General features: G+C 39.8%; 1 protein-coding gene across 4 annotated transcripts; it reads left to right on the top strand.

Moving 5' to 3' along the window:
* Window positions 1–989: 989 nt before the first annotated feature.
* rspry1 (ring finger and SPRY domain containing 1) lies at window positions 990–24672 on the top strand. 4 transcript variants are annotated; one of them, XR_004631595.1, is made up of 16 exons: window positions 1406–1733; window positions 2937–3551; window positions 6202–6254; window positions 11748–11860; window positions 13921–14047; window positions 15314–15372; window positions 16808–16874; window positions 17418–17549; window positions 18283–18398; window positions 18507–18650; window positions 18749–18860; window positions 19146–19248; window positions 19412–19564; window positions 21991–22095; window positions 22224–22858; window positions 22953–24672. XR_004631595.1 is itself a non-coding variant. In XM_034685998.1 (15 exons), the coding sequence occupies exons 2-15, from the start codon at window positions 3154–3156 to the stop codon at window positions 22318–22320; spliced, it is 1779 nt and encodes a 592-aa protein (XP_034541889.1). In that variant the 5' UTR covers window positions 990–1099; window positions 2937–3153; the 3' UTR covers window positions 22321–24672. The 4 variants fall into 4 exon arrangements, 3 of the variants coding, with proteins under 3 accessions (XP_034541889.1, XP_034541887.1, XP_034541888.1); XM_034685998.1 differs by lacking the exon at window positions 1406–1733 and adding an exon at window positions 990–1099 and having other exon boundaries at window positions 22224–24672; XM_034685996.1 differs by having other exon boundaries at window positions 22224–24672.
* Window positions 24673–25813: the final 1141 nt, after the last annotated feature.

The following is a 25813-nucleotide window of genomic DNA, read 5'->3' as shown; positions in this document are numbered from 1 at the left end:
AATTTTTTAAGACTAATATTAGTTTATGAATCATAAAAAAGGCTGTATTTACACACTTAATAATAGTAATATTAATAATAATAATATTTATATTAACAATAATAGTAATAATAGTAATAATAATAATAATAATAATAATAATAAGTATTATTGTTATTGTTATTGTTATTGTTATTGTTATTATTATTATTATTATTATTATTGTTATTATTATTATTATCATTATTATTATTATTATTATTATTATAAATAATAATATTATTATTATCATTATTCCTTTTATATTTTTGTCTTCATTTCTTGGTCCCTTTGGTCTCAGTTCATTCTGTCGGGTTCATGTGTTGCCTGTGAAGTCGGTTTAAATTGTTGTTTGGGTCTTTTGTGTTTTTTTTTCTTGATGTCTGATTTTGATTTTTGTTAAAACTCTCTCTGCTGTTGAGTTTTCTTTGTTTGATTTCATGCGCACTGTTGCTTGTCAAGCACTTTGTAAACCATGTTTTTTAAAAGGTGCTTTATAAATCAATGTATTATTATTATTATTATTATTATTATTATTATTATTAATAAAAAAGCTTTATATGCAGATAAAAGCAGTTAAACTTCTGACGGTGGCCGCTAATCGTAGTTAAGTTACTTCAATGATTAACATTTCATTTCCGAAAAAACTTTTCACAGTAAAAGTCCCACCATTTTATGTAGTCTAAAAAACTTTACTTTGAAAGGGCTGTAACAGGAAGTATCATGTTGTCAGCTGCAATAACTTGACAGATGTCAAAGAGTAAAATAAAGCGCCTGTAGATGTCTGAGTAAGGGATAATTTATGGTTAGCAGGTTGTTACGGGAAAAAATGAATCCCGACAGGGTTATTACCCGGCCACTAACTTAAAATACAAACACGTTGTCAAAAACATTGATTAAAGATTATTTTATTAATTTAAAAGGATTTATGTTTACAGTTTTTAAAAATAATCCCAGTGATTCCACGTCAGTTAGCGTTCCATGGTGATGGATTCTTATCTGCCTATTAAATGTGACGGAACTTTTTTTCGGTGGATTGAATTAATGAAGGAATAAATCAATCATTGAATTAATTAAAAAGGTATGTATGTGTGTCTATGTACGGTTTGGAGGGGCATGGACATTTTTTCACCCACCAAGGGGGAGCCACAGAAAGTTTGGGAACCAATGCTGTAAAACCACCTGCATACATGTCATGTTATTTTCCCATACTATTTCCTGATAATCGAGGGCTATAGAAGGGAGTACTTGGCTAAAATTGTTTTTGAAAAGGGGTACACAAGCCCAAAAAGTTAAAGAACCCCTGCTGTATTGAACAGGAGTCGTCCCCCCCCCCCCCCCCCCCTTCTCCTTCTCCTCCTCCTCTTCCTCCTCCTCCTCCTCCTCCACAGCTGATGAAGTCCAACCCTTTAGCTGCCGACGCTACGGAACTGGCCGAGCAGCTAGCCGCCTCATGAATCTGCTCTTTTAGACTTCAGTGAAGGTGTGTTAGGGAACAGAGGCAGGACATGTGGACGTGTCTCCACAGCCCGCTGGTGTTTGACAACCACGCGTTGTTCCTGTCAGTCATTTTTTTCTAACTCGTTTAGTTTGATAGTAAAGCAGAGGAGTGTCATGCTAACCGGCTAACGCTAACGCAGCTAGCTTGTTAGCTGTCTGTTTGTTAACTACTTTGGCTCAACTCAGAATAAACTGCATGCTTTCAACTGAAACGCGTAAGTATGCCTTCATAGTGTATCTAGACCACTGTTATTCACCAACGAACTAAACACACCCGTTTATAAGGCACATTTGGAGCTGCTAATGTGACACCGCTGGTTCGGTGGGTGGCTAGCTTAGAGAGTCAAAACCTCCTGTTTGTTTACAATACTGAGATGTTATGACAGAAACTGCTGCCTTTGAAAACAAGGGCATCCGACTAGATCATATCCAAGCATGTAAAGCTTTTATGGGTGGTGTAAGAGTTGGAAAGTCTTAAAGATGGTGTAGGGTAGTGATAGACATGATTTACAGTGTACATGTGTTTAATATACACAGACAGTGAGTGTGTGCACAGCTGTACAGATGTGATGAGACATGTATGAAGGATGTATATTTATTTATTAATGTCATCGGGCTGCCTTTAATGCTTTTATTTTAGTTTGCATTGTTCTATAACATTCTCTTTATTGTCAAATGATTACCAGTCCTTCTTAAAGTCTGTATCCTCTCTGCTTTTGTTTTGTATTTCACATGAAATAATAACATTAAGTTCATAAACTGTCTCATGTATTCAGCTCTGTATAAGCTCATCGTTATTACTGAACAGTACAACTTAAGAGTGGAGCAGCGTCACATTGTTATGTAGCTCCTGAGCCTGACAGATGAACAAAATGTTCCGACTTTACATATTTAACAAAACATGTGTCCCATCAGTTAGATTTAGTTTTGCTGCTCGTAATAATAATCTGCTGTTAAAGCTGCTGTTGGAAGAAATGATGTAAAAAAAGTTTCTTTTTTTCTGCTGGGTTGGAGAAAAGGTCATAATGCCCATACTCATCAGTAAGTGGAGTAATTTGAGACTATTGGGAGATCTCTGTGTTTTCCAATGCCTTTGTATCAAGCAATGTTATCATTCCCCTCGTTCCAATTTTGATGGACCAATCATAGCTAATATCCAATCCTCCGTCCAGATTGGTTAAGGGGCGGCCCCTACTACGTCCTCCAATTGGTTATGAGTCTGGAACTATCATGACTGCACACGCCGATCTGTGTTGGGGGTCTAAGAGGAAATCTGGTTGGGAGGGATAGTGTTGACATTCGAAGTCCCTCTCTCTGAACAGATGTTTACTCTGTGACTACCAAGATAGTAAAATAACTTGTTTTAAGGAACTAAGGGGCAGAGCTTCACTTTGATTGTCTCTGTGTTTCTTTTACAGCGAGCCCTGGTTGAGAACTGGACCCGAGCCTTGAGCTGTCTATGATGTCCAGACCTTTTCCTGTTGCATCACCCGCTTCCTCTTGGTCCATTTAACCAGACATTTATTAGAACTTACCAAATCCTGTCTCTCTGCTTGGTAACAGTATGTTGATATACGCTGACCCCACCCAACCGTCTGGGATAAGAATCCCTCAAAATCTAGCTCTCCAAATGATATGATAGTAGCCGCCTGGATAACTTATTGTGCCTGCAGAAGCCTTGCTCGGGTTCTGCTCCTCCTTTCCTCCTCAAACTCCCTTCCTCCGCTTTGGGAGACCCTTGCCAGCGTCGTCTCCAGCACCGGAACCATGGGTAACAGCTGCGTGTGCCGGGAGGACAGTGACTTAGAGGACCATCACCATGGTTCATCAAGAGCAACCCGAGGACAAGCTCGGCGGGTTGACCATGGTACAGGCGTAGGTGTTGATGCTGGAGAGGCCCGAAGCAGTCGACCCAGGGACCCAGTCAGGCCGCCACGTCGAGGGAGAGGGCCCCATGAGCCGAGGAGGAAGAAACAGAACGTGGATGGCCTGGTGCTGGACACATTGGCTGTGATCAGGACACTTGTTGACAAGTAAGTCCAATTCAAGTTATGATGTTGGTGGAAGGGGGGGCTGTCATTCCAGTTTTTAAACTAATAATCTGTAGTTCAAATAATTGTGTTTGTTCTGACTATGTTTTTGTCAAACAAGATGAACTGTTGCTTCAAAGACGCCGTCCGTGAAACTCGAGCTCAGTTAAACTCATGTGCACTACAATCAGAATGGATATGTCATTTGTTTTTCAGAAGTCACTTCAGGATGTTTGTCTGTCGCAATCAGACTAAAGTCACATCCAGGACTTGTTTTTAAGAGAGTTTACTGATGACTTTAAGGTGACAACATCAGCTCTCATTTTTCCTCTGGAATAAACAACACAGTATTATTTTTCTTAATGCTGACATCTTGGCAACACTTTCCTAAAAGCCGGGCCCACAGAAACATATAACATATGGTTTATAAATCTCTATCATGTTATTATAACTTCCCATGAGTGTTTATGAATGATTTGGCTGTAGATTTAAAACCCTCCTGTGACATAAGGCTGCTTCCTAAACAGATAATAAATGAACAACTTCAAGTAAAGGAGGAAATAAACTAACCGTCAAGCTTGTCCTTATAACTGCACCCAATCAAATCCCACCTGCCAGATCACAAACATGTCATTCTACTTTAATTTGTAGCTTTAATAAAAAAATATGAATTTAACAAAATGTAAGCAATGTAATACAAAGTAAAGCTTAAATTTTAAGATTCCAAAGTTTTGTGGTGCATGGTTAAAACGCTGTTCATATGTTAGAGACACTTTTCTGAGGGTGCCTTTGTGATCTGATTGTGTTGTCTGTCACACCTCTGATCAGTGTCGTCAAACTTCCCTGTCATCAAAAACATATCTGTGTTCAGCCTTTGGCTTTTACTGCAGATTAAAATCAACAAGGAGACACAGCTCAGACTGAAATATAATCTGTGTTTGTAAGAAATATAACCGGGGAACTTAAAGGCAAAATGTAGAACAGCAGATACTTCTCTGTGCCTTGGTGGTGTACCAGCAGCAGACTGACAAACCTTGCTTATTCAGCATAGACGTGACTTGAATGTTTTTAGGTTAAAGCTACAAGTGACTGCTGCAGATGTTGGGTCATATAGTTGTCACTTCAAAGTGGTAGAACAGGTTAAAGAAGATTTTTTTTTACTTTCCTGTCATTGTCAGGATGACTTGCTGGAATGATGAAGTATGCTTTTTTTCTCAGTGGATGTCGGAGATTCTCTGAGAGTCGTCTGCTGAGAGCGGCATATCAGACTAACGGCCATGCTTAAGAATTTGATCACCTCAGAGTGAGATAAAATGTAGTTTCTATTTTAGTTCGTTGCATCATGAAACCTGAGGAGCCGACACTTTGGCTCTCCAAACAAAAACAGCTTTCTGCTGAGCTTCAGGCATGACGAGCAACACTAACATCTGCATCATCAACATATCACCAGCTGGAGTTTCATCAGTTATATGCTCCTCTTTACCTTTTCATGAGACAGCATTCTGTTTCTAACCTTTTAAAGCTGGGGTTAGTAGTCAGTTTTAGATCCACTTTTTGTTATACAGGTTAAAAGGATCTTTATGTCCCGATGGTAATCAATACATTATGTGTTATGTGAAAAAAAGCTGCTATCTACAGCCGGAGTAAACCTGGGAAAACACCAACCAATCCCTGCCATCAGGAGCCAAATGATGAAACCAATCAAATCTTGTTCTGCCCGCCTCCTGCAAAGCGTACATTTCATGTTTGTTTGTGTTTTTAACTTTCACGATGAGAATGTTTTGGTGTTTTCTTACCGCTGAGTGAGACATGAGTTGACGTAGTGCAAAACACAAACCATGAGCTGAGGACCGGTTTTGAATCAGTCACCATCATATGGTCATGAATCAGCGGCACTCGTGCATGTGAGCGGGGGCGTTGTTTGGAGGAGCTCCGAGGGGAGGGGTTAGACGGAGTCCTGAGGAAATGCTACATTCAAATTCATGCTAGTTTTCCGTGACTACCAACCCTAGCTTTAAGAGAGTAACGGAAACAAAGGCATTGGTTTCTATCGTTTTGGAAGCAGTGATCACACTGTCACTGATTCTTTTTGCTATTTTAACACTTTGAAAACTAAGACCTGTTAAAAGTGCTCACATGCAGAAATTTGTATATCAAAGACTTAGAGCACAGTTTCAACTCAACTCAAACTTTATTTATAGAGCAAGTTTAAAACAACCGGAGTTGACCAAAGTGCTGTACAGATCAAAACAGCACACATGACAAAAATGACCCAAACAGTGTCAAAGATACAATACTAAAATACATGAACACAGTGCAAATAGAATAAAATAAGATAGAATAAAATAAATTAAAATTGAATTAAGATTCTGCCAGATGTCAACTCAACCTTGATTAAAAGCCAGGTAGAAGAGGTGAGTCTTTAGAGATGATTTAAAACCTCAATTGATCCTGCAGAGCAGATATGCCAGGGCAGGTTAGGGCAGCCGCCACAAAGGCTCGCTCACCTTTGGTTTGAAGCCTTGTTTTTGTTGGGGTGACCAATAACAATTGACTCAATGATCTCAGTGTTCTGGCAGTTTGAGATGAATGTTTTAGAAAGATGTAAGAATCACTCACAAACAGGCTGTTTACCTCCTCTCTTGTTTTTCAGTGACCAAGAGCCCCCATACTCCATGATCACTTTGCACGAGATGGCAGAGACAGGTAAGAAAAGACACATTCACACTCGTGCAGATTACACAAACATGGAGTGGTCGTTAGGCAATATATTTCATAATGCACCTTTAATTTGTTTGAAATGAAAGCAGCGAAGGTAACACATTAGGAAAAGGTATTCACTGTTTCCATGAGCTCGTGGAAACAGTGAATATGGTGGTGAGCAACAGATGAGTCGTTTTTTTAGTCAGATTTTAACTCCAGGAAACAGGAGAAATGAAGCGTGGTATCCCCATCATACATATTAAATAAATTGGGTATAGTTTTATATCAAACTGGCCTCGATCTGTCCGTTCTTTTTTGTTGTTGTTATATATATGTTTGAGCATTTTTGCCTTTATTGGAAAGGACAGCTGAAGAGAGACAGGAAACGTGGGGAGTAGAGAGAGGGGGAAGACATACAGCAAATGATCCAGGCCGGGACTCAGTGACCGCTGCGATGAGGACTGTAGCCTCTGTACATAGAGCGCACGCTTAAACCTCCAGGCCAACGGTGCCTGGATCTGTTTCAACTGAGAGGCTGATCAGTGTGTTTTTGTTGGCTTCAGTGCTCAGGCTGCGGCCGCTCTGCTGTAGTCTCCTGTCCTGATGCTGTTAACACTCCCTGGGTGCTCAGAGCTTCAAGTCCAGTCCCTAAAGATCTATCAGCATCAAGCTAACACTCTGTCCTTGATGAAACTCGTGAGTTAATGCCGGTTCAGGCTTAAATGAGAGGGGAAACCAGAACTTATAATACTCCTAGAATTTAAATCAGTTTTACTTTTATTTGTTAAAGTTTTAACCCCAGTTTTAACTCCAAAGCTTTTTATCTTTGACGCAGAATAAAGTGAAATGAAGAGAAGATTTAATTGAAAAGAAGCGTCTTCATAGATGGACTCAGAAATATAAGATGTAGAGTCAAGATCACATATTGTTTAGTTTGAGATTAAACTACCCACTAGAATGAAGCTGTACAGTTTAAGTATTTTACAAATCACCCAGAGGACTTCCTGTTTGTTCTGGTGTAAAGTTGCTGGAATCTTAAACAGGTCTTCTCTGAATATGAGGTCTCGCTCCCCACGGGCTGAGCCTGCAGAGTGTTTCTGTAAACTGCTGAGGCAGTGATACTTCAGTAGCTTTGTAAGCAGCAGACTGTCAAAGTGCTCTTCCTCTGACCTGTGACACGTGTCCCCTCTTTGACGCCTCATTTAAATCTTTATCTACGACACATACACAGTCAAAAGTTTGGACACACATTCTCATTCAAGGGTTTGTATTTATTTTAATGATTGTAAACACTGTAGATTAATACTGAAGACATCCAAACTATGAAAGAACATATATGGAATTATTGAATGAAGAAAAAAGTGTTAAACAAAGCAGAATCTGTTTTATATTTTAGATTCTGTAAAGTAGCCCCCTTTTTCCTTCATGACAGCTTTGCACACTCTTGGTATTCTCTCAGTCTGCTTCATGAAGTGGTCTCCTGGAATGGTTTCTAATGAACATGAGCCTTGTCAAGAGTTCATTTGTAGAATGACTTGCCTTCTTAATGTGTTTGAGACCATCAGTTGTATTGTTCAGAGGTAGGGTTAGTACACAATGGATAGCCCTATTTGACTACTGTTGTAATCCAGATTATGACAAAACCAGATTATTTCATAGTTTTGATGTCTTCAGTATTAATCTACTATGTTGAAAATAATTAAAATAAATAAAAACCATTGAATGAGAAGGTGTGTCCACATTTTTGACTGGTAGTGCAGATTTCATTCAGTGTGTGAAACATTTGATGTTCGAGGTTGATCTGAACGTGGACACGTCTGGAGTTGAGCTGGGTTCTGTTTTTAGGACGGAGACAGACTTTTGAATAACTAAATGTTTTCATTCAACACAGATGAAGATTCTCTAAAAATGACCACCTGTCTGTTGCTGTCTCAGTGTTTGTCTGATGTGTCCTGTGACCCAAGCGTACAGAGCGTGTTACATCACCAGGGGAAGAGTAATATAACCACTCAGGCTGCAGCAGTGTCGTGGGATAGCAGATTTAGCTTTTCCACCTTTTGCATAATTTCACCCCCTCATATGGATATCTTTGCTCGTTGGTGCAGCCTCTGAGATAACGTTTCTGCCTCCTTAGATGTGATTGTTGTTCAGGTTTGACTCAACTTGAAGCTGCAGTCAATGTGTGTGTGCTTTTGTTTGTGTATGTGTAAGATAAACGACCCTCTTCGGCTCGTGTGTATTTCTGTGCAGTGGCCTTTGAGTTTGTGTGTTTGTGTCTCTTGTTGAGCACATATGGTGTTTGATGCTCACGTGGCGTGGTGTTGTGAGGTTTTACGACAGCCAAGCTGAGTATTAGCTTGCGGATACTGAACCCTGAAGGCAGCCAAGCAGCAAGTCAGTCATTTTCTGTTGGACACGTGTTGTGAATGATGTTACATTATTCATCAGTCGGTTGGATGAGGCTCTCATTAGTGACAGAGACAGAGAGAGAGACAGAGAGAGAGAGAGATAGCTTTCTTTTCTGAGTCATCTAATGGACAGGAAGTGGATGTTGTAGGATTTATTCTGTCTGATTCTCTCAGTCCAGGAGCTTTTCCTATAGAGTGATTTATGCACAGTTCAATTTAACATGCTTTTATAAGACTTACTTTGTGTTATTATAATAAAAGAACACCTTTCTAATAATGAAAACGCCTACAGGAACAGCAAGTATGATGTGAAGCATAATGCTGTCTGACCATCATCCTGGAAATACTAAAGATAAAGCATCCATAAGCTTTCCTCAAACAGGGGCTGTAAAGAGAGCTGAGCGATACTGAAAATGGTGTCATCATGATCAAATATTTCATATCGGTCAAAATTGATAATTATCACGATAAATATCAAACCATTATTTCATTTAAATGTAAAGTCAGATTTTTGCTCCAGAATAAAAGTTGAAGAAACCAGACAGTTTGTCAGTTTGTATCTGGATTTAGTTTTCTGATGAACTTCTTGAATCCATCATTTGAGACGGTGCTAACAGGAAGCAGGTCTTTAATGTAAGATGAGATTTTTGTGAAGTTTAAGTTTGTAGATTCTTATTTTTCTCAGGTTGAGGTTATTTGTATAATTTGATATAGATTAGGGGCAGAGTGATGTTGTTTCCCACAGTGCAGTGAATGCATCACGGTTATTCAGTGTTCGGTTGTCCTACGGTAGTGGTGGACATTAAACGTGTTCACAGCAGAAGTTGTCTCTGTGCTCTTTCCTTTACCCACATCCTGAAAGTATATTTAATGAAGTTAATAGTTAACGCAGAGTCGACTCAGTGTCAGACTAACGACTCTGCTTTGTGTTGGTAGCTTTTGAGTTCTCTTCAGTGTCACTGTCCCTCCTCTCAGCTGTGTTTACATTCTGCTCCAAACGACTTTATGCCCCGCCCACCTCTCAGCCTGCGACATGATTGGCTGTTCAATGCCGTCTTCTTTCTGTCTAATTTTGAGTGGCAACTAGTGTTTAAGGCTCACTAGTGCCCTTTCCAGTAGTTGGAGGGTGTAACTAAGGTTTATTTATAACGAGTTTTTATCGAACATTTGTTATATTTATATATTTATATATAGAAAGATTATATCACAACCATTATCGTTTTTGAATTATTGCCCAGCCCTAGCTGTAAATATTTAGCAAGTGGCCATCCAATAGCTGCTAAAAAGTATGTTTCCAAAGTTCCTTAAGAACTAACAAACCTGACCCAATATTAGGACGGCAGCATGTAGATTGTTGGTTGATCAGAATTAGATCAGATGAGAGTGAGTGGTAGGGGTGTGTGTGTGTGCCAGTTTCAATATCGTCAACAGTCTCACGTTCTACCAAGAGAAGCATCATCAGTCCAAACACACGTTTGATTTCTGTTCACACAAGTTTTGACTCATGTGTGCACAGATCCCTGATGCAGCCACGAAGTAGTGTAACAAAATGATTTGTGGCCGACAACGATGTAGATTAAATCCTGGTTTAGTGCTTGTTCCGCTCAAAAGCAGAGTCAGGCTCATTAATCAAACAGCACCGCCTCCTCCTCCTCCTTGTTCAAAGAGTCTGTCAGTGTTTACAGTCAAAGTGAGTTTTGGTGCAGTGATCAGGTAGGCTCGTGCTTTTTTCCCTCCAAGTTTGATGTTGGCAAGGAAGAGTCCTGCAGGGATCTGCATCTTTGTTACAATCTACCTGCTCCAAGGTGTCTTAACGAATGTTGGAGCTATTTATATTGTTTCATATATTTGATTATTTTCACTTTAATCAATCAATTTATTGTTATTTCATTTAAGGTCATTCTAGGGTTAACTTTGTTGCCTTAGGTGTTATTAGTATATTTCGTTACTCACCTTTATAAGTTGATAGTTTTTCACCTGGTGACGTGTATGAAGATGGGCAGGTAAGATAGGAGGGGCAGACACCGGGGGATTTCAAGGCACAAAGATGTTTTCCCTTTTGTTTGAGAGAAGCTTTTTTGTTGTACAATAAACCACCAAAATACTGCATACTTGGCAGGACATTGGCAATCTTTGGACACTGTGTACGATGCACTCTCCCTGTGCCCCGTGGCCGGTTTTTTATTTGAGTTTTGAGTTTTGTAAAGTTAACCAAGTCAAATAGCCAATACAGCTGATAAGCAGGTCGTCTTAGGTTCAAGATGATGACACCAAACTTCATTTGTGACAAATTCCTCACAGTAAAAGTCCCCAGTGGTTGTATTGTTGAAATACTAAACCTGGTTTATACTTCTATGCAGTAGCGGTTGACACGTCACGTCAGCAGTACATAAGTGTGGTCTCTCTGATAGTCAGATCACCTGTTTCTGGTCCTGCTACGTCTTCTGCTTGCTTTTTCACTGCGACCCCAAAAGTATGATGTTAAACTGGAGCTGAGACATGTTGCTATTTATTTTTTTGTAACTTTTTTAATATATTAACAAGACAAATCAAATGCAACCAAACAAGGGCCCAGACATGTGAAATGAAAAAAATAAATACTACTAATAAAAATGAAATGAATGAATGAATAAAATAAGCAGATAAATAAATTAATAGAAAACCTTCAGCGTTGGTTTGATGCAGAAGTATAAACCAGTCTTTATTCTGAAACAGCCATGGCAGGAAATGGCTTTTTTCAGCGGGAGCACCTCAACATGAATCCAAAAAATATAAACAGGGACGTAGGAGAGAAACAAAAATTCTGATAACACAGATTCAGCTAGAAGCTACGACACAAACTGAAAATAGTAATTACAGAACCATCTCTCTCTCTGGTCTCAGGCACAGACACGAGTCGAATATGACATCGTATGCCTGTTTGAGGGGAAGAGAGAGTCACAGTGTTTGATTACTTTTCATTGTGTTATATTTCTGTTACCACGTAATGCACAAACAGAACAGTGATATAAGGTTTAGGTCACTCTGCTAACCCCAGGTGATTAGGCATAATTTAATTTAACTGATCTGTTTCTCTCTGCTCCCTCAGATGATGGTTGGCTAGAGGTCGTCCAGTCTCTGATTCGAGTGATCCCATTAGACGATCCACTTGGCCCTGCAGTGATCACCCTTCTGCTGGATGAGTGTCCCCTACCAACCAAGGTAAGAGTGTTACGTTTGCGTACTTTCTAAACTTTGCTTTTAATAAACTTATCCTTCAACAGGAAAATTTGTTGACCAGAATCCTTGAAAACGATGCAATGTAAACCATGACTCACGTCAGCCCCTCTGTTTGTGACTGCAGCTCTCTTTATGAAAACAGTCTTTGTCTTCCTCTTCACGTTGACCTTTTCTGTCATGAATATTTTTATACATTTGCATGTGTGTGTAACATCAAAACAAACTCCCTCATTTAGCAGGCTGCTGATTCACTCACAATCACACATACAAATATCTGGCATATTTTCAGTGACCTTCTCTGGAGCAGCACTTTGTGGAGGTTGGTGAATAGATAAAAGGAACTGATACGACTTTTTGGCCCCAAACTTTTCCTTTTGCTACCGTTTCAAATCGGCTTTGAGAAAGATCCCTAAGTGCCTGTAACACGTCAAATCTAGAACCTGCAGTGGAAATAAAACACTTTAATAGAAACAGATAATCAGCTTACAGTGCCCAGTATAAGCACTTTTCTACAGCATACAGTGTTGCAACCGGGATTTCAGATCCACTTGTTCAGCTCTTTCTGATGATTACCAAACATAAGCAGGGTGAGAGGCGGGCCAGTGTGTGTGATGCACAAGATGACCTTATGGTGAGTGGTTGAGTGTTGTGTTTCAGGAAACAATCAAAGAGTATCATTGGCAGGTTTTTTGAAACCTCCCACTATTCTAGCTGTACGTATTGATTTGGCCAAAATTCAGTGTGTAGTATGTGAACAAGAGCAAAATCTGCAGTATGCCAAAACTACCTAGATGTCTACTGATTCAGGAAAAGTTCTCAGTATGCAACAGACTAGTTTCCCTCATGCACTGTTTCCCATAATGCACAGTGCTAACATCCACATCTTCTTTTTTCCATATATGATTGGGGGGGGGGGGGGGCAGTTTTTAGGTGCTGTAAAAATTGTTAAATTCCATATAAGCCACTTCTTAACTTTTTAAATCATTAGTGATGCTACAGAAGCAGTTTATCTATCAGCTTGGTCGTTGTTTACTTCCGCTTTAAGAAAACGGAAATCCAGTGACGCCTGACCCCACATCCTGCAAAACAGATCCAACAGAATGTTTGGTAATGTCCTCTGCACACAGCGCTGAAGGAGTAATCCATGTGCACACTATCTGTCCCCTTTAAGTGTTTTGGGAGGTGACCATCACCAATTATTTTGATATTCATATCTCATCATGCTGGGAGGCTCAACTTGATTCAACCATTCATAAAGCATATGATCACAACCTTCTGTAAACTTGTCAAAGTAGGAGCTGTGGTTACACAATTTTTCGCTTGTCCATCATCAGTGGAGAAGCATTCTCCTGATGTTTTTGAGCATTCAGGTCCGACTGTTTTCTCCGTGCCACTGTCAATCAGTAAACGTGAGGTGTGGCGTTTGGGTAACACCAAATAAAATCTGCTGCTTCAACGCACGGTCATGAACGAATGCAGTTTAAATGGAAACCCCAGCTTAAATTATGAGCAATATGGTTATTTATATTTGGTATTTTTACCGCCAGACATTTTGGCCGATGATTTCTCTATATGCTGGACAACGGCAGGTGTAACTGGCTAATAGCCGGTAAATACCGGCTTTGTATAAAGTTCAAAGGGGAGTGAATGCTTACATAAGACACTGTAGCTGTCTCCAAACCAGAGCTCAGACATATTTTGATGCTTTGCTTTATTGTTTGCTTTTTGTCTCTGCTGTCTGACTCTCTCTTCCCTCTAATTCTAACAAATAAAACCTGGTTCGGGACCCCCTGCTCCCTGTCTCAAAAGTAAACTGAGGACAGAGGGCATAATCGGACACTCAGAACAGTATGAACTCTCCCCAGTTTACAACAGAAATATGCTTCTCTCAACAAAACATTGACTCGGACTGAAGATCTGAAATGTAAAGCTTAAACTTACACACTCAAAGTGTATCTCTCGTCCTCTTTCTATGTTGTGTTGTTGAAAGGATGTGTGTCTGAGACCTTTGTTACACTGACTGCATCATCTCTTCTCTCCAGGATGCGCTCCAGAAACTCTCTGACATGTTGAGCTTGAGTGCGGCCCTGGCGCGGCAGGATGCTCTGAGCCCTGCTAAACACAGAAACACTACAGCTGTGCTCGGATGCCTGGCAGAGAAACTGGCTGGTACAGAACACCTTCACACACTTCTGTTTTTGTAATCCTTTGATCGAGTGTCGTGCTCTTTGCTGCTCACACTGACCTGTTCCTCGTTCATCTCGAAGAAGAAATATTGAATGACCCCGACCTACTTAGGAAAAACCTTCCCTTTGTTTTACCAGCTACCCAGTGAAGGGATAATCATGGGAGGAGGTTATATTTCTTAATGTGGAGTTTGGAGGGAAAATGGAAAATCAGATTGAGTAGTTTAGAAGATACTCTGTTCTCTTACATTAATGGCCCTGTCACACCTTGACGGTTCAGCCAGCATTTCCGGACATATCGGAGTGCCTCTAAAACACTGCCATACGCTGAATTATCCATGTTTTTTTTCAATTTAGGGCGTATACAAAGCATACTCATAACTTATGTCCAACTATAGTCCACTTGTGCAAAACATGCGGCAGCTTAATAACGCCAACAAAGTGTATAAAAAGGCTCTTCTGTTTTGAAATGAGATGCACTTTCATTGGTGATTAAAAAAGGTGTGTGTTATTAAAAACTCTGCAGTCTCTCTTTGTAAGAACATGATGAGCCATGGAGAGTGTCAGAGGAGTGAAACCAGCAAGAACACAGCGTCTGCTCTTTACACCAAGTTACACTTATTGGCTGCAGCGCTTTCAAAACGTCACATTTTGAACTTCATTGAATTCAACAACAGCTTTATCGTTGAACACCAGCAGACTCCGACATGCTGGCTTCAGCTTCTGTTTCAGAGGCTCTGCTGTTTGACACCGAGTGAGGGCTCCAAGGCTTCTCACACTCACACACACAGACACACAGCTCTACATGTGTGAACGTGTGTCAACCATCGCATAACTTACCTACAACTTATGGCAGGCGTATGCCGGACATATGATCCATATGTCAACAATGTTGTGCATGCACACATTTTTTTGACTTACTCGCCGTACTACGACGTATCCCAGCATGCATCAGCGTGCTTTTAACTTATACAAAACTTACCTTTAACTTAGGCGACGTACGCCAGTGTACTCACCAATTTTTTTTTACGCTGGCATACGCTGGCTAAATCGTCATGGTGTGACAGGGCCGTAACATATTTATTTCATATCAGAAAAACAGAGGGAAATAGAGTTTTTCAGAAAGTTGATCTCTATTCCGAATACCCAGGGACATTATGTAGAGTTACTTTTTCATGTTTTGATAATTATGATCAAAGTAATTTTTAAAAAACCTCTTCTTAAATTCTTCTTTGTCATTTTTTTTCAGGTCCGGCCAGTATCGGATTGTTGAGTCCTGGAACCCTCGAGTACCTTTTAGAGAGCCTGGTGGGTAAACACATAGACACACACGCATGTACACGCACGCACGCACGCACGCACACACACACACACACACACACACACACACACACTCACACTCACACTCACACTCACACTCACACACACTCACACTCACTCACTCTCATGCTCATGCTCATGATTGATGTTATGGAACGGTGTTTTATCAAAAAAATTACTCAAAGAAAGATATTTTTTTAAAGCTGTAGTCATCCTATCAGGAGATTGTAGTCATTATTGGTGATTGTATGATGATGCTCACTCTTTAAGGAATAACTGCTAAAGTCATAGAAGCATGAGGAAATAATTTAAATTGATTTGAATGCGTCGTGGAGCAGAAACTATTGTGGAGTTTTTGTTTTTGACATCTCTGTTCTTGTTATTTTGAGTTTATCAGATAAAAGTCTGTTTTATAATCTGGTCCCTTATAATCTTAAGAAGGGGTTTCTCACTGATCTGACTGAAGTAACTGAATGTTGACACCTTAACAGTAAAACTTATGTAGAGTCTTATGTGGTAAAGCTGCTCAGTGTTGCTTTGGACAAACAAAAATAAGTTTTGTTGGGGACTTATACATAAGTTCATATAATGGACAACAAGAGAAAGGACAATAATATCTATTCATGCAGTTAATGTACACTGTTTCCAGTTAATTTTAAATCCTTCTGAAGTTAGGAATCCAGATGTATGTGGGTGGATTTGATTATAAAAGTTTAAAATATACCTGAACTGAAGTGGGGCCCGGAGTCTATTCCCCATAACTGTACATGATCCCACTTGAGTGATTTATGTTACAGTTTTTAAAAATAGTCCCAGTGATTCCTCGTCAGTTATCATTCCATGGTGATGGATTCTTCTCTGCCTGTTGCGGTGGATTGAACATGAAACTGTCCTCATTCAGCTCTCCTTCTTCTCTGAGCTCTGTGGTTCACACTCCTTTAAAAAGAAAACTAATGTCACAACTTTGAACCCTGCTGCTATCATCACCACCGCTCATGGTTTAACTTTCTTTGGAGAGATCACTAACCTAAAGTTTCTCTCACCTGCTCCACTCCTTCATCATATTGATGGACAGGATCCAATATGTAACGTCCGTAGCCTAATGATTTTGCATGCTAACAGAAACTAGCATTTTAGCCACATTGTTTACCAATATGACGCTAACGGAAGCTAACGGTTTCTCCTCGCCTTACAGTCTATGGTGTCAACAACCAGAAGCTAAATGTGTCTGAACTCTTTTCTGTGGATTGATTTGACATGACGTTTGATCCGTTTGTATCTGGTGTTGCTCATGTTAGTGAAAGTTAACCATTGTGAAGGGGTTTGACCAATCAGAAGTTATTGTATTTTTTTGTTTAGGGTAAATAATACCCTGAAACACCGCAACAACTAACATCCCTCCTGTTCTGTCTTTTCTCTGCAGAGCTCTGAGGCACACCCGACCGTCATGCTGTTTGCTCTCATCGCTCTGGAGAAGTTCTCCCAGACCAGTAGGTTTACTAGTCTTTAATGTTAGGACCAGTTCATTTCAAAGTGTTATTGTGAGACCGCTGAAAACTAATGACTCTCTAACAGGAACATTAAAAGCGATGTCTGAAAGTTATATCACCAGCTCAGTGAGCAAAGAGACTCAGGCGGCATCGTGTCCATGACTCCTCAGCTGGTGTTTGTTTTGCTTTTGCATATCAAACACTGTGCTGTGAGGCAGAGACAAAGATGTGCTGTTCCTCACAGCTCTGTCTCCTGTTTGTTTACAGACCAGTATGTGAAGAGCAAATTTGTGTAAGAGAGTAACTGTTGTTTTGAAGTTTATGAAACACCTAACTCAAACTCTTCTAAAGGCTTCGCTCTGTTTCTTTATCAATCCACCAATGTTGCCCTATCGGATAGTTTGTTTGACTCTTCCCTCCTAACGAGGCCTTCAAATAAAACCCCCGTTTTAATGTTCACCGTTTCTTTGCCAGAGGTTTATTTTCAGATTTGTTTAGTTGTTTTTTCACACATGGGTGGTGTGTGTGTTTTGTTGCCCCTAGGTGAGAACAAACTGACGGTGTCTGAGTCGTGTATCAGCACTCGACTCTCTGTCCTGGAGTCGTGGGCAGAGCATGCTGACTACCTCAAGAGGCAGGTCGGATTCTGCTCACAATGGAGCCTGGACAACTTGTGTGAGTTTTGTGAAGAGAGGGTCTTGACCAGTGTTAATTTTGGCAGCTATTAGATTCAGTCTTAGTCTTTAAAAGAAAATGCCTTTTAGTTTTAGTCACATTTTAGTCTTTGATTTTTGCCAAAACATTTTCTCTCTTTAAAATAATTCATGCAGTCGATCAGATATCGGTGTCAGGGTTGAACCAAGAGTTAAAATACTCAATATTTCACTCTTTTAACACTTTTGCTTTTTGTAATATCTCAGTTAAATAATTCAGCCTGTCCCTGCTAACATCAAATATTAAACAGACGTCCCCGGTTGTCTTTGTCACTAACGCACACCGGGGGTAAAAATCCTCAATGAAGAGGAGACAGATGCATGGAGGCGGGGAGAGCTGGTTCATAAAGCACTCCTGCTGCAGGTAGAGACCAAGCTAACACTGAGCCCCTCAGATAATAACTCAGCCTGTCACAGGAATGCATCACTTTTATCTTTAAAGATTAGACGCACAGCGGGGGAAAACATGGATTCTTAATGTCCGACGGTCCTCAAGTAAAGTTTTCGTCTCGTCAACAAAAACTAAAATTATCAGTGATTCAGTTTAGCTCGTCATAGTCTTGTTTTCATCATGAAAACATTAGTCGTTGACGAAATTAACACTGGTCTAGACTATCTGTGTAATTGTTTTATGTTTGTGGTTGAGTCTCAAAGAAAGAAGTGTGATGATGATTCATCTGTTGTTCTCTGTCCAGTCTTAAAGGATGGGCGTCAGTTCACCTATGAGAAGGTCAATCTCACAAATATCAACGCCATGCTCAACAGCAATGACGTTAGCGAGTACCTCAAGATCTCCCCCACGGGACTGGAGGTCAGTGTGTGTGTAGACTGCTGTCACAGTAGTCTTAATCAACATGTGTTTGTCCGAGTGTTTGTGTAAAATCAGAATCCTCTCTGAGTGTTTCTGCTCTCCTCTCAGGCACGGTGCGATGCCTCCTCCTTTGAGAGCGTACGGTGCACATTCTGTGTGGATTCAGGCGTTTGGTACTACGAGGTGACGGTCATTACTTCAGGCGTGATGCAGATCGGATGGGCCACCAAGGACAGCAAGTTTCTCAATCATGTACTCATCATCATCACTGTCTTTGCTGTTCAGCGTTTCAATGTTCAGTTTTTTTCAGCGACGCAGTCTAGCATGTCGTGTGTCTGTGTGTGTTTCAGGAGGGTTATGGGATTGGAGACGATGAATATTCATGTGCATACGATGGCTGCAGGCAGCTCATCTGGTACAACGCTCGCAGTAAACCTCACCCTCACCCCTGCTGGAAAGAAGGTACGCACAGTGATGTAGATGAATTCTTATCAGGCTCTTTGAAATCCTCGACAGTTTGAACAACAGAAGAGGAGACACCTTCAAGTTTCAGACAGATATATTTAGAGATGATTTTATTGTTTCAGCGTCTCCGGGGGTTTTTGTGATTCAGGCACCTACACACTGCAGCCACAGTCAGCTCTCAGGCTTTCTGGCTTACCTCCCACACAAAGGGATAACAATAAGAACAGTTTGCCAAGACTTAATCCTTCTCAGATTGCGTGTGTTCATTCCGGTCCTGTTTAGGAGATGCAATCGGCTTCCTGTTGGACCTCAGCAAGAAGCAGATGATCTTCTATCTGAATGGACACCAGCTGCCACCAGAGAAACAGGTCTTCTCCTCAGCGACGTAAGTTCAATCACAGACTCACAACTTTAGTCTTCATTCCTCATTCTTCTGTCTCTTATCCTGTCCTCCCTCCCTCCTTCTCTCCTGTGTATATCCCTCTGGTGTCTGCTCCCTCTGTCTCAAATCAATCATTCTCATGTGTTCCCCTTCTCTGGTCTCTTAGGTCTGGTTTCTTTGCGGCAGCCAGCTTCATGTCATACCAGCAGTGTGAGTTTAATTTTGGGGCCAAGCCTTTCCGTCATCCACCCTCTGTCAAGTTTAGCACCTTCAACGACTTCGCTTCCCTCCTGCCTAGTGAAAAGATCATCCTACCCAGGTGAGAAAGACGTCTGAGTCAAAGAGTAGCAGTTTATGAAATACAGTTCAGTCCCAGAATAAGACTCGTGATCATCTTTTTGCACGTATGGTTGAACACAAAGGATGTGGAGGGTTACAAACGTGACTCATCTTTTTGGGTTGCACAGCTTTTTTCTGTGTTATTCAGCAATTTGTTGACCATCTGTAGAGCTGTATCAGAGATATCCCCCATGTAAGTGACAGAATGGTGTTCCACATTTGTTCTGACATGGACTTGGTCATGTCTTGAGGATGTCTGGTGAGCTGATGACCACAATATTCTGGACATGGAACAACAACATGAACCAGAAGCCTTGGAGCCCTCACTCAGTGTCAACATGAACAGAGTTTTTGTTTCTAACAACAAATTTTGAATGAAAAGTTGTAATTCGCTGTGCTTGAACATTTAAAGTCTGTTTCAAGATCGTAAGTCTCTGCTTTAGAACAACACCAGCATCATGATCAGATATAAATCTGCCTCTCAAGACGCCACACACTCTCTATAAATGTGTGTGTGCACTTATCCAGGAGGCTGTGTCCTACTCAGCTGAGATCAGAGTTTTCTCCAGGAAAATAAGGCAACACTTAGTGATTTATATCGACTGCACAGAGAAGAGACATCCTCATTTAACTAGCTTGTAGCGACTACAAAGAGCCAAAAGCAGCTGAGAGGCTGAGGTTGGGCCTAGTAAAGTGTCTGATGCGCTAAAAGCAAAAATCACTGATCTACAGAAAAGTAAGTTTTTCTTCAAATTAAAGAAAAAGGATAATCAACTCATGATAAAGTGCACAAACAGATGATTAAAGTGATCAAAAGAAAATAGCGGCCAACAAAAGTATGGAGCCCCAGCTCACCCCCTCTCTCCATCTCCAAACAAAAGAAAACAGGAAGCCTAAATAAACTGAATGTCCCCGCCCCTAACACATGACCCGAAAAATAACCTAATTAACTGACCCCACAATAAACCATATCGTAAACAAACAACAAAATTAACACCACAAAAAATATACAGACAACAACCCAACCCTCAAAATAAGATACTATAAACACTCTAATCCTTCATGGCTCCTACGGAGCTGGTTTGGGAAAAATGCACAAAGTATTGTCAAATGTCAGTAAACTTTAAAAAGCCGACAGAAAGCACGATTATAGGGATTATCATTATTTACATTACTTTTTTGCAGAGTTTCTTAAAGCTGAGGGAGGTAGTGCTGTGATGGAAGCAGAATAATGTTGTATGAGGACAGTGGTGCCATGCCTCAGCCTCACATTGTGCATTCACAGTTGTTTGTTTATTGTTTTGACACAAAATTATGTTTATAAGATGAAATATGGTGTAACAAAGTTTCATCAGTATCTTTTAAAGGTTTCAACATTTAATCCACAGTTTGTTTGTTCTTTGGTCCTCTCACTTGAGTATTTGACTTACAGTGGGGAAATAAGTATTTGATACACCGCCGATTCTGGATGACTGCACCGTATTAACGGGAGGATGGATGGGACCATGTATCGCAAGATTTTAGGCAACAACCTCCTTCCCTCAGTAAGAACATTGAAGATGGGTCGTAGCTGGGTCCTCCAACATGACAATGACATGAAAGACACAGCCAGAAGCATTTCAAGGTCCTGGAGTGGCCTATCCAGTCCCCGAAACCTGAAAGATCTGAAGAAGATCTGTATGGAGGAGTGGGCTAAAATCCCTGCTGCAGTGTGTGCAAACCTGGTCAAGAACTACAGGAAACATCTGACCTCTGTTATTGTAAACAAAGGTTTATATTAAGTTGTATTTTTCTATTGTATGAAATGCTTATTTCATGCAATAAAATGCAAATTAATCATTTAAAAATCACACAATGTGATTTTCTAGATTTACTTTTGAGATTCTGTCTCTCACAGTTAAAGTGTACCTACGATAAAAAATACAGACCTCTCCATTCTTTGTAAGTGGGAAAACTTGCAAAATCAGCGGTGTATCAAATACTTATTTTCCCCACTGTATCCTCTGTGAGTCGCCACTGAAATGATTACGATTTATACTGCGATCAAAATCTGTATTTGATGAAATGGTGGCTTTAGATTGTTCCACAGTCTCTGATCAGTCAGAGCAAAACAGACGAAGAACAGCAGAAGTCCTGAGGAAGTAACAATGGGAGCAATGCTGCCTGCCTGTTACCGTCACAGACCATAATTTCACACAAACAGTGAAAAGTGATCCAACATGATACATCAGAGGAAAGCAGTGAGATAATGATGAGTCCGGGTTTTTCACAGTTCACTACACGATGTCGATGTGCAGTGCCACCAGTCAGAGAAAAGCAGCTCTAGTTGAATGTGTGTGTGCCTGAGAACATGATCTGCTCTGTGTGTGTGTTGTCTTATTGGTTTCTGTATGTTTGTGTTTCCAGACATCGGCGTCTGGCCTTACTAAAGCAGGTCAGCATCAGAGACAACTGCTGCACGCTTTGTTGTGACGTCATGGCTGACACTGAGCTGCGGCCCTGTGGACATGGGTAAGTGTCCCTCTTATTATAAAATGTTTTTAAGCAGTCTGCCTCTGTAAATGATGTCAGCCTCTTTACTTCCTTTTCTGTGCATTAATGATAAACTCTTCCTCTCCGTCTTTCCCATTGTCTCGTAGTGGTATGTGTATGGAGTGTGCCTTACAGTTAGAGACGTGCCCCCTGTGCCGCCAGGACATCCAGACCCGAGTCAGACTCATTGCACATGTGTCCTGACACACTTCCTGCTCCTCCTCCAATGAGGCGAGACACACAAGCCCTCGATCCTCCTCTCCCTCTAATCCCCTCTCACCCAACAAAGCTGTGAGTATGGTGCCACAGTGTTGTGATGACACCAGAACTGTTTCTTCTGGTAAGAGGAGGTGACGATGGAGAGACCGAGAGGAGAAAAGAGGAGGGGGATTTTAACGTCAGATGGACCCCTGGGAGCTTTATCTCATTTACAAACATCTCCTCTTTTGTAGTCCTCTGATGAATCACTGCAGGAGCTGGGCCAAGAATTGTCAACTTTCTGCTCTGTGTGATTTTCAGAGAAACAAGGAAGAAGGGAGGAACAGAAAAATGTAACCATTTAGATGGAACAACCTCTCATCTGCAAGCTCCAGTGTATAGTTATCAATCTTTCAATGATAGGAGGATCCCACTGCGCTCCAGCCCAGGGCTACTACTCTTTAATCCAATCACAATCATCAACAGATCTGAACGGGCCGAGTAGCAGAGAGAGCACGGCCTGAAGTGCAGTATTTAACACAAGGTACAGAGTTATAAGAGATGTTTATCAGTGTCATGTTATCGGTAATGACATGCTAATTATGGAATTCTCAAGGTAGCATTTTCATCCTCTCAAGGTTTTACCAACCCCCGCTCTGATCTGCTTCACTGCTTGTACTGATTGATCACACATTTATGAGATCTGCCGTCATCAATCAAGACACACAGAGTAAAATATCACGTGCTCTTGGTGTTGAGAAGCTCAAACGTTTCAGAATTACCCTTTGATTTGAGTTTCCTGATTGGGATTGCAAAAGTGAATAATCAAATCAGCTGTCACACTACCAAGATCATTAAGAATACTGTTGTATTTTTACAAGTTAAATATGAAATACTTGAATCTATCTTTAATGATTCTCAGCACAGCTGACCCCGCTGCTTTGTGTGTTTTATTGTCTTTGCTCAGCTGTCTTGATGTTTCCTCAGTCTCAGTCATGTATGTAACAACCACAACAAATAAATACAGGGATTATCATTTATAGAAGTTAATTCTGTAACTGTAATCTTGTTTTGTCCCCAGGTTATGAAAAAGGAGTCGATGAGGGGGTTGTATACAGTTTGATTTCCTCCACCTTTTTCTTGGGTTGCTTGTTCCGTGCTAACAATGTGGCAACAACTTGAGTCGCAGCACAACCCCGATGTGTCCAGTTTATCTGAGGGTATGCACCAGTAAAAATGACTTCATAACAAACATGCATCTGAATCAGGAGGTTCAATCCAAATGATGTGCTTTAATCGTATTCTATAAATGAAGGCCAGCTGATGTAAAAACCCATGTTGAGAGGTACTGCAGGGTTTGTTGATTGATATTGTTCTAGTGATAAGTAAATGGATTAAGACAATGTTAAATTGTATTTCTAAATATCAGTTTACTAAGTGTCCCAGGGTCATTCTTTATATGTATGGTTTGGAGTCTGTTTGGAGTTTAAGTGATTGACGTACAGAAGCAGAAACTTCTCAGAGGACAGCAACATGACACACTGAGTGTTGGCTTCACCACAGAAAGAATGATTATCTCATTTCACTACAAATCAAAGTGATATCGTGGGATTTGTTGTATTTGGATCAGAGGTGATCCCTTACAGACACGTTTGACAGATGGATGTGATCGAGCAACATGTGGTTCTCCTCTTTGTGCTTTATTTAACAAAGTAAGTTGTTCTCAATTTGTCGCCTCTTCATCTTTCAGCCTGTGTTCATCGGAGCCTCATATTCTCCGTCTCTTTCTGCCTATCTATCCTTTACTTGAAGCATCTCTGGGCTGACTGAACGACAGTAGTATTTGGAAACAGATGACAAAACAGACAAATAAGGGGTAGTGGCTTGAGAAAATTTATATTCGTGTAATTTAAAGATGCTCAATGACATTTCAAATTGTCACACCGAATTATTGTATTTTATTTATTTCTGTTTGTCAGGTTGTTTACGAAAGACTTCTTTTCCAAAGTGCATGAACGGAATATGTTGAATCATCCAGCCTATATTAGACAATATTCAGAAAGACAACATGCATCCCTCTCAGTATGACAGGAGACTGGTCCGGTCACTGTTTGCTATCTTGTATTTCCTGGAGCACCTTAAACATGCAGGGGAGATAAATTATACGGTTGGAGATGAAGTTCAGGATTGTAAAGAATAGGTTGTATTTATAAACATCTACAAAGGACTTTTGCCCCGGAGTTCCCAAAGATGTGATTGATTGATTGATTGATTGATTGATTGATTGATTGATTGATTGATTGGAGAATCGTTGTTTCCTGGATTGTGATATTTGTAATAAATGTATGTACATGTGACTATTTTTGTTTGAATTTGTGTTTTTTTTTTTTTATGAACTTTGTTTATTAGAACTTTTTTGACTAATTGACAGTTGAACATGTGATTAACAGTGTCATATATATATAACATTAAGACAATAAAAACCTTAATTAATGATAAGAAAATAAGAATAAATTAATAAATAAATTAAAAAGAAAAAAACAAACAAACATAATGTTAAGTAATTATCATTATTATAATTACGGCAATAATTATAATTATACCACAATAACAAAAAGAAAACATGAATTATTACAAATATACATGTACATAAATGTATACACACATGAATGGAAAAATAACAATTTGTTGATAAACTGTTTATTACATGAGGAAATAGCTTCCAAACTTGTCTTCTTTTTTTTAAATTTCATTCATCAGTCACTTGACTGTTGATTAACATTCTCTCTAGTTGTACACTACACAAAATGTGTAGCTCTTTATAGAAATACATCTAAGCACTTAATAGTCTAGAAATAACAGCTGATCAGAGATATTGTAGTTACTAAATTATTTTAACCATTGAAAGATCTGGGGAGGACTTAGTTGAGAAAAACTTCAGTGAAAAAAACACTACATCCAGTAAAAACAGAACACATTTTCTAAATTGCTTTAGCATATTCTGTAAAACAATAATTAGTGAGCATTTTAGATACATTGACCAAAACAGGTAATATTTACAGCGAAACACTGAAGTTTTTACCTGCACCAATAACCTTTAAATCAAGAGCTGCTTAGAAGGGTCCTCAGAGCCTTGATTGAGGAGGCTTGTTAGGCTATAAGAGGATGGGAAGGGAATATATATGTTGTTATATTATATTATATTATATCATATCATATCATATCATATCATATCATATCATATATCATATCATATCTTATATTATATTATACTATATTATATACACCCTGTTCAAAATCACATCATGTCATCCTGTCACTTTACTATTTACACCATGTGTAACATTTGTATATACTTTCAAATTATATTCTTATTTTTATTATCTAATTATATTTTATTTTTATTTTTTTCCTTTATTTTTTTCTTTTTCTCTATTTGTGCTCTATTATTTTTTAACTACTCTTGCTACTATGTCTGTGTTGCTGCAACAACCGAATT

This window comes from Notolabrus celidotus, chromosome 6 (assembly GCF_009762535.1).
Source record: "Notolabrus celidotus isolate fNotCel1 chromosome 6, fNotCel1.pri, whole genome shotgun sequence".
In the NCBI taxonomy this organism is placed as follows: Eukaryota; Metazoa; Chordata; class Actinopteri; order Labriformes; family Labridae; genus Notolabrus; species Notolabrus celidotus.
This window is presented reverse-complemented; position numbering and strand designations above follow the sequence as displayed.